A 9,902-nucleotide genomic window follows, 5' to 3' on the forward strand; every position below is an offset into this window, starting at 1 on the left:
ATTTAAAATCCTTTTCCATACATAAGCTTTTAAACGTACAACGGGATGTAAACATTCAGCCATCAGGTTTGACTCAGGAAACAGACACCATCCCGACTTTTAATATTAGCCTTAAAACGTTCGTTATTGATCTTACAGTTAAAGATGGATCAGGTGAGCCTTAGTTATGCTTCTATAACCTCTAAATGGTATATGGATGTTTTTGAACAATTTAAACTCCATCATTCTGCAGTGAGAAAAATCATTCACAAGTGGAAAACATCCAAAAGAGTTCCCAGTTTTCCTGGGAGGGGACCCCCAGCAAATTCACCCCCAAGGTCAGAGAAACTGCAAAGACACCCAAGAGCTACACCTCAGATTCCAGAGGCGTAAGTTAGCTTGTTTAATGTTAAAGTTCATGACAGTACAATTAGAATCTCATTGTACAACCGTATAGTGACAATAAAGGCGTTCTATTCTATTCTAGAAAAAGACTGAACAAGTACGGCTTGATTGGAAATGTTTCCAGGAGAAAGCATCGTCTGTCTAAAAAAAGAAATATGATTTGTGGAACGATGCACTTTGGACGGACTCGACCAAAATGCAGATGTTTCGCCAAAACGCACAGCACCACCTTTGGCAAAAAACAAACGCAGCATCTCAGCACAAACAGCTCATACACACCCGCAGCACATGGGTGGAGGGGAGATGATTGGGGCTTGTTTTGCAGACCCAAATAAAAACTAAAAACTCTTCAATAAAAAATTATTCAAGAGTCAAACGTGAAGTCAACTGTCTGAGAGCTAAAGCTTGGTCAAAACAGAGTCATTCAACAGACAGGGATCCCAAGCAGAGCAGCAAATCTGCAACAGAATAACTGGAAAAAAGAAAAAAAAATCAAGGTGCTGCCCTGGGCCAAAGTCCAGACCTCACCCTCATTAAAATGCTGTGGAGGGACTTTAGGAAAGACTGATACATTTAGACAGAAAATGATGCTATAAGCAGTTAAGGTGTTCTTAGATTTGACTCCGTTTTTCTTAAATAAACAATGACACAGTGTAATAGGTCATGCATTGCTGTCCATTTGAGCTTGTATTTAAATAAATCAGAACCTGGTCTGGACAAGATTTTTTTTATTATGTCCTGATACGTACAACCTTAGAGGGTGTCCTCCGTTTTTACGACACTAGAAGCCACTATTGTGTGAGATGACATCGTTGTCTACTCTCTTCCGTATGTTGTGCTTTGTCTTGATTGTGGTTTGCTGTCTTTCTGTGGTCTTGATTTCCCCCCACAGCCCATCCAGTCTGGACAGATGGCGTCCCTCCTGGAGGTTTTTTTATGTAGAAAAAGGCGAGTTTCTTTCTTGGATCACTGGCTTTCTCTCTATAACACTGTTAGCTCTTTACCTTACAACATAACGTCCCTGAGGGCAACTATTATTTCCATTTAAGTGCAGGAACACTCTGTCAGTATTACCTCTTCAGCCCATGTCAGCATTAGACAGCTGCAGAGGAATAAAAGAGTCCAACTGAGCTCTGAGGAAATGCAGCTACAGCTAACGTGTCTAACACATTCCTGTCCATTAGGAACACAAAGAGGCCATAAACTCACTTCATACATACACACACCACCAGCAGCATGATAGAAAGAAGCATACATACTGGTGCAGCTCTGCTAATGACATGCGGGTGACTGCTGTGTTCACCATATGACCAGCAGGCAGCTGAGCTCCCTGCTAACAGAAACAGCTCCTCTCACTGGTCCGTCTCTGTGTAAAACTCAGGTGACTTTAAGAAATGCTCTTTGTTGTCAGCAACAATACACAAACACATACTGACGAAATAATGCAACCGAAGCTATAAACAGCATTATATAAACATTAGCAATTAGCATACAATGATTAACTTATTTTACCATATTTTCTAATTGATTGTCCACAGATGATACTTTAATATAAAGATCAATAATAAAATCCAAGAGAAAACAATGAAGCACATTGTGTGCACATTTATGCTGTTAATCCTGCAGAGTCACATGTCTTCCACCAGTGGCCACTGAGTGAATCCAACCAGTCCAACCAGAGCTGTTGGTACAGTGCCATACCGGTTTTCTGTATGAGTAAAGGTGCAGCGACTACAGAGTATTCAACCTCCATAAGCCACAGACTATTAGTCAATATTCTCACCTGCAAAAATCCCCAGATGTAGGCAGGAAGAGATGAAAACACTGAAATACAATAAACCTCCAGCTCACTAATCCAGAGTCAAAGCTGAAACTTAACCTGTTTTAAGAATTATGAACCTCAACCAAAACTGATGCAACATAAATGAAGTACAAGAAGTGCAACATTAATTTTAGCCACAGTACCCCGTCATGTCTCGGTCAAAGTCCCACCTGTAAAATATAACTGGGGCCCAGTTCAGAGTTTAAATGATAAGCTTACAGAAGAATTAAGAAATGCTAATACTTACACCAAATCTATAGCTTAGCCAAACATTTATTCTAACCATAACCGTTCCCTAAATCTTTACCTGAGGCATATTTAGTCATTATTTCCTCTCAGGCAGATTTTAGATTTGCCTGGCCTAAAGTTGCTTTATATTGTAAGGTAAAGATACCACAATGCAAGACAGATAACCCCAACAATTAGACAGTCCCGTATGAGCAAGCACTTGGTGACAGTAGGATGGAAAAACTCCTTTATGACAGGAAAAAACTCCAGCAATTCTGGGTTGAGGGAGGGGCAGCTATCTGCCACGACCGGTTAGGAGGGTGAGGGGAAAGAGAGGAGAAAAAGGGAGAGCACAGGGAGACGGGACAAAACGCCGACTATAGAAAATGTAATAGCATCCAGAAATGGAAAGATACAAGTGGAGAAGAAATGCTCAGTGCATCATGGGAAGTCCCCCGGCAGCCTGAGCCTATTGCAGCATAACTACAGGGAAGGTTCAGAGTCACCTGATCCAGCTCTAACTATAAGCCTTACTAACAAAGAAAGTTTTAAACTTAAACTTAAATTAGTGGAGTCAAATTACCTGTTAGAGTCAGACTACAAGGATACTCAGATAGATAAGGAATCATTAAGAAACTGCAGTGTGTCAGCAGTATTAAACAGACGCTTTACGCAGCAGGTTTATGCGCATGTTACATAAGAGTGCTGGTTTTAATAATAAACCACATTTTTGTGCTACTGGATTCGTGTTGTTCATATTTTTTTAGATAAAGGTTGAAACCTGTGTCTGCAAAGCTGAGGAGGGCAAAGCATCAGTGGATATATCATTTCCTTTAGGTGGAAACCGACTCAACTGGTACCGGCTGACTGGAAAACACGATTTTGGCACCTTAAACACAATCTGAGAAGAACAAAAATAAAGGAAATGGACTGTGTGAAGGAAAGAAAAGGCAGAAAGAGGAGAGTGTGCGAGGTTCAGGCCACGCATACCACGCATTGTCCAAATAATTTAATTAGGTTCAAGTCAGCAAGTCTCAAATTCTGCGTTGATTTCTCAAGAGAGCAAATAACACAATGATGATCATTATCAGGCAAAGGCACACACACACACACAGCCACTATTCATACACAGTCACACACCACTGCATGTGCTGATGCAAACCAATAAGTGCACATATGCACCCACACAACCACGCACACACCCTTTCCTGGAGTGACAAAGCATTAGTTTTATCAACTGTGTGTGAGAGAGCTTTCAGCACATCAGACAGGCTGGTATAACATGTTCAAAGGCCGTGTTACATCGAGCCGGGAAACAAAAGAAACGAGCAGCTCCGACAATAAATCGAGCGAGTTTGTCCACATGCCTGAGAGACACGAGTGGAAAACACAAACATCACATGAGAATGGAAACACGGCAGGAAAAGTCACATTCACAGAGCATCTCACACTCTCCCGACTGAATGAGAAACACACGCCATCCCAACATGAGCGCATCTTACCCGTTCGACAGAGTCTCTTCCTCCCCTGACATTTTCATCTGGCAAAGTGTGTGTGTGTGTGTGTGCGGAAGAGACGCAGAGAAAGCGACTAAAGTAAGAAAATAGCAGAAGTGGCTGTGAGCCCGGGGCCTTTCCAGCAGTGCAGTGTAATGCTGTGTGTCTCTTTCTGTAGCAGCAGAAACAGCAGAAGGTTAGGCAGAGAGAGAGAGAGCGTGAGAGAGAGAGGTGGGGATGAATGAATGAGAGAGGAAACAAGGAAGGAACGAGAGGTAGGACGCAGAAGCAACAGCAGCCCTTAATAAGACTGGGATGACTGTCACACATGGAGAGAAAGCCTGGCCCACCTCTTCCGATCATCACCCTTATGCTCCACACTGCAGTCTCCGCTCTGATTGGTTAATGCAAAATCAGGAGTGTGGCCGAAATGCCCACCATTCATAGTCAGGGGATTTTTCTGTGTAAGTGAGGATACTTCTAAAAACTAAACGCTGGAGGAGCAATGTGCTAAAAGCAGAAGTGTTCATAGTCACGAGGCCATCTTTGATCATAAAAAAACACAAGCACTTTCCGCCACTGTAGGTGGGAGAGAAAGTGTGGCTTTCTGAGGCGCAGCTGGTCAGGGCTGCTGCAGAGGCTGCTCACTGCAGCGGGCAGACAGTCCAGAAATAGACGTCGATGCAGCGCAGCGGCTCGAAAATGTAGACGCACCAGAAATAATGTGAAATCATGAATGGAGAACTGGAGCAGGGCCAGGACTTGCAGCTGTATATCACTGTAAACAGCCCATTGCCCTTCCTCCATTAGATGTGAGTGAGTGTGAATGAGCGAGAGAGTGCCATAAACACATGTCGGCTGTAGTGTCTCGACCTGCATCTTTAATAAGCAGTTAAAACTACTAAAACAGCAGCAGTAACCAGAGCTGTCAGGCTTTATGTTTTACATTTCTCACACATAGTCGAGGAGTTTAATCACAGTTAGCTGTGTGGATTTACTTTTTTGGCCAATTCTTTTGTCTTAATTACTGAAACTACAAACAAGTCTGTGTCATGACATGATTTATTTGGTAATATCTCACCACTGCTTACTCTCTTTGGACCACTTTTGTTAAGCACCGCCTCCTTTTTCTTTGATCCCATGGCTGTAAAGCCATGCCCAGATAATGCATTCACTAGTCAGCCACCGTGACCTTTGTGTAGTGTTTAATGCATAATCGTGGGTGTTGTTCCCAGAGGAATCATGGGTAAACGTCCTGAATCTCAGCCCAAGGTGGGTTCGCCGTGACCACGCTTGAGCAAATATACTTGATGAGTTTTCACCTGTGACGCTGCACGCAAAGCCGAGGCTGACATTCTTTGTCTTTGTTTCATGCATGTGTGCTCGGGTGTGTGCCATGCTGTATACTGTCAGTTTGACCTTTTTAATCTGCAACAGTGTGTTTGCTCTGAAACATCAAGATGCTAAATACGTATTCATGTTTACTGTCACATTAGAAATGATGTAAAAGCAGCAAAATCTCACATCTGACTAGCTAAACCAAGGAACAGTATTTCTACATTCAAGGTTTTATTAAAGTAAATTTATTTTCAGTGACACTGTTTTATTACACAGCTAAGCATACGTGGCACATGATCATATTAACATATGGTAATTTGCTGTTTTTGTTTCCCTTCAAAGCTCTTATGGTGCAATCACAGCATCTTTGCCCATTAATAAATCTTTAGAAGTTAAACCACCACTCAGCCTGCATTGTTATAAATAAATTGCTTCCTTCCCAGAGCTGTAATGTAAAACATCCATAGCACCTATGTTTACATACATGATTATCATTTTTATATTTAAATACTTTTTTTGCTGGTCCCAGGTTTTTAATGAGATTACTGTGAGATGTAATAGAAACAGGAAGGTTTGCATTCTCTAGTCCTGATTCCTGGTTACTTCATATGAACCACCACATGTTTCTAGGTAATGATCACACTTCTAGTTCAGTGTTCGGTTAATGGGTCAATAACATTCAACTGGATAGAGATGTGCAGTTTTGTGTTCGCTAGTCCTGATTCCTGGTTATTACTACATACATATTTCTACTACTAACTGGTTTTGCCTCAAAGGTGTAACTGTTCCCACGTTTTTAGCCCCAGTTTCTGGCCCGTTATTATCCAGCTACATACATTTCAGTGTGTTTAGTCATGTATAACCACTGGTAGAAGATAATGTAATTAAGTGGTACTAACTTGCTATTTCCATGTTGATGTTTCCACTTAAACACCCCACTATTACTGTGTTATTACCGAGTTTAATAGAGAGGGCTACCAGTTTAAATAATCCACTGATCATCCACTGATGATTTACTGAATTATTGCCATCAAATTACTTACAAAACAAATCTGATATAAAAAATTCAGCTGATACATTTGCATCAGTTTGTTCCTCAACGCTGGAGGAAAATACTGACCGTTAATGAGTCAGTATTACCTGTTTTCAGATACTATAACAGCCACACAAAGTTTAACTGTGAACTTTAAAGCAACCGAGCTCTACAAAGATCAAGAGACAGCATAAAGCTTACACTCATGTGACCACGCTAAGGGCTTCTTACATATTACTTTTTTTGCACAATCGCGAGAACAAAGCCGTCACAGTGTCTGGCGCAGAAACAAGAGGGGAAAAAACATCTCTCTTTATAGAGAGTAGTAAAAGCTTAATTGTTGCTTTCATCTCTCGTGTTTGCTGTGAGGAGATCGGAGGGTCATGGGTTTAAATTGAAGAAAATTAGATTTTCATTGCCGTCCTCATGGTGCTGAATTTGATTTGAAATTTCAAAAACACTCCTGCACGCTGCCCAACTAGCAAAAACACATTCGTTTACAAAGTTTTGGTTTTTCACTGTGATCAGGCAAACAGGTTTTGACATATTTAGCAGGCAGTGGGATGCTGTTCCCCACATCTATGCACCTGTCACATGACTGACGAGTCCAGGCTGTCGCACAGGGATGTGAATTTCAGTTCACATCGATGTGCAATGTCTCCGGGGGGGTTTTGAGGACCCGATTTGCCAAAATCAAAGACTTCAAGAGCCCAGAAACATGCGATATAAAACAAATTAGAAGCAAATCAAATGTTTAAAGCTTTTACATACAAACAAATGTTGATTTATCAGCACATCCTAACATGTCTTCAGTTAAAAACAGCAGACGTTCACTGACATAAAACCTTTTTAAAAATATCTATAAAACTAAAACCAGCTGTCAGTATTTTCTAAACATCTAAAAACGTCCTATCACTTTATTACGCGCTTCTGATCTTATCAGACAGACACACATTTCTTCTCCAGGCTCTGAAAGCTCATCATAGCTTGAATAAGCAATAATTTCACACTCAGACATAACTAAAGTGCTGAGAGATGATGTTATTCTCAGGTTCCCTCTGTCTGAATTATTGATATCACAAGCAGCAGGAGAAGCTGCCGTGAACTCCTAACGACTTTGTTACCTCAACATGTGCATCTTTGTGTCTCGATGAAACCAAACATTTCTGTAATCTAAGCCTCGGTTTTCGTGTATGATCTGAGAGAGCTCACAGGCCAGTCTTACCCATTCGATGGATCTGTTGACTCCAGACCATCTTTGTCGTCCGGTATCTGTAACCTGAAACACGGGAACAGAATCGTTTTAGAGAAAGGAGGGTAATCTCGAGGGATGAAAACCAGCTGAAAGATAAACTGTTGTTTGAGGAACAGATCGTGGGAGCCAGAGAAATATGGACACCGATATATGAGGACACTCCCAGGACACTTAGTTCTTCACAATGACTCGCTGAATATCTACAGATATGAACTTGATGACTTTCGGGAAACCTGTGTGAGATCTGATGTGGGAGCAAATATTGGTAACGTTTATTTAAATTTGTCAAATTACATTTTTGAACTTAAAGAAACTTACTTGAAGTCTGTGATGATGGAGTCCAGCTCTGGACTGTTTACATCTGACAACCTGAGATGAGAAATTCAGATGAGCCTGAGCGTAACAGCGTGCCTGCCAGAGTTAAACTTATTGTTATGCTGTAATCAGAGCCACGATTAGCAGCGGCTTTATGTTTTCTTTGTTCCTCACAGTACGAAAAAAATGACGTGCGCAGTGTCACCGTACCGGCTCGGGGAGTCCGGGCTGTCAGGTACGTCTTGTGGATTCATTGCATCCCTGTGAAAAGGTCAAAGGTCAGCTTGGGAAAAAAAACACCAGACTGAATCTCATTAAGGTAAGAGGAGGATGTCAGCTGGGAAAGGCTGAGGAAAGAAGGGTTGTAGCGAGAACGTGAATTCTTCCAAAAAACTCTCGGATTATTTTTAAATACTGGATAATATTGCAGCATATGACTGAGTATTTTCTTCTTATTAGTGTCCCAGCATGTTTTTTAAATATGCTGCTGGCATCAAATTCATAATGAGATTATTAAATAAAACTGACACCATCAATATTCAAATATATATAAAATATATGTAAATCATGTGCAATGCCTTCTGATTTACCTACACTTTACATACAGCCCTGAAGTGGGCTGCTAATGCTACATATAAATAAACATCATACAGTCAACAGATGTCCTGTAAAAACTAAAGTCGTTTCTTTTGGAGTGAAATTGCTAATATTGTCTGTTATAGTCAGAACTGTATTTACACATGAATGTGTAACAAAACACAAGAGAGATCCAAGCTAAGTGTTCGGCCCCTTCAGAACATCACAAATTACACCCGAGGGATCATATTACTGGCTAAACACACGTGAGTATTACATTATTAGACTTTCCTCCCTTTTTGGAAAAAAAGTATCAGATCCACTTCCCTCTTTGAGCCTCCAACAGCTGCAAAGTACCTTAAACGACCAGGTCAAAGGGAAAAGCCAGCTTGAAATTTAAATTACAAAAAAAAAAAAAAGCCAGGAAACCTCTGATCTAATCTGTAAAATCAGGCCTCGGAAGTATTATAATGGGACACTTGATAATAAAAATTCAGTATGAGTTATCTCAGGAAAAATATGCTAAACATGGGGCAGTAACATAAAACTGAACTGTTTACAAACAAACCAGAATCATCAGCCTGTTAAATCTGACTTTCACTAACAGTAAAAAGTTCAGTGAGCGCTCGTGTGGTCCTGACTGACACATCATGAGCGTAAGGTTGACTAACAGGATGCAGAGTGGGAACAAAGACTGACACACTTATAATAATAACAGCACAGAGGAGGAACACGACACCAAACATCTCAGGAGTTTTCTTCCGCCTCTTGATTTATTAACTACAGAGACTCAAACACACACCGGTGGTTTGTGTGGTTTATTAAAGGGTCCTGGAAATCTCGTGTTCACAGGCTACAGTGCGCTAAACAGCAATCTCAGCGCGATGACACGATAACCTCGGGCCAGCGCAGTCACATGATGCCTTAGGTTTGGAAAAAAAGTGCGATTAAATCCCCGCAGCCTGAAACAGACAAGCACGGACACGGCCAACCAAGACGCGCTGTGATCTCCGGGTGCTTTTTTCTTCCACTCACCTTTTGCTGTCATGTTTCTTCACGCTTCGCTTCCAGCTGTTCATAAAACTCATTCCACAGCGCAGGAGGACCAGCAGCGGACCGGAGAGGTTTACACAGCGGCTCACACTCACCTCACACGGGAGCAAGTGGGAAGGGAAAGCGGCTGCTGGGCTGCTGCTGCTGCGCGTCTTCCTGACGTGGAAAGGTGTGCTGCTCTCATCACCGCAATAATGACTTTCTATTTAAATGTACAGGAATGCAGTCGCTCGCCCCGCGGTCCTAAAGCTGTCCGTGTTAGGACGACCTTACAAACAAGGAAGTAAACACAGGCGAAAAATAATATTTATAAATATTGTTGTCTTAAATGCCCAAAATACTAAAAGATATATACGTTTACAAAAAAATATATTTAAGCAATAACTGTCAAATAATGTTTAT

General features: G+C 41.3%; 1 protein-coding gene across 3 annotated transcripts in view; it reads right to left on the minus strand.

The window, feature by feature from the left end:
* Positions 1 to 9,708, minus strand: part of ttc39a (tetratricopeptide repeat domain 39A) — a 28,051-nt gene extending 18,343 nt beyond the window's left edge. The window contains exons 1-4 of one of the 3 annotated variants that reach the window (XM_013266711.3): positions 9,483 to 9,708; positions 8,082 to 8,132; positions 7,875 to 7,925; positions 7,527 to 7,580 (exon numbers count right to left, since the gene is read on the minus strand). In XM_013266711.3, coding sequence (XP_013122165.1) covers positions 7,527 to 7,580; positions 7,875 to 7,925; positions 8,082 to 8,132; positions 9,483 to 9,535 — 209 coding nt within the window. In that variant the 5' untranslated portion in view covers positions 9,536 to 9,708. Of the gene's footprint in view, positions 1 to 3,936; positions 4,260 to 7,526; positions 7,581 to 7,874; positions 7,926 to 8,081; positions 8,133 to 9,482 lie in introns of those variants that run through there. The other 2 variants (XM_005479133.4, XM_013266719.3) reach the window with 2 other exon arrangements.
* Positions 9,709 to 9,902: the final 194 nt, after the last annotated feature.

Source organism: Oreochromis niloticus, linkage group LG23 (assembly GCF_001858045.2).
Source record: "Oreochromis niloticus isolate F11D_XX linkage group LG23, O_niloticus_UMD_NMBU, whole genome shotgun sequence".
NCBI lineage: Eukaryota > Metazoa > Chordata > Actinopteri > Cichliformes > Cichlidae > Oreochromis > Oreochromis niloticus.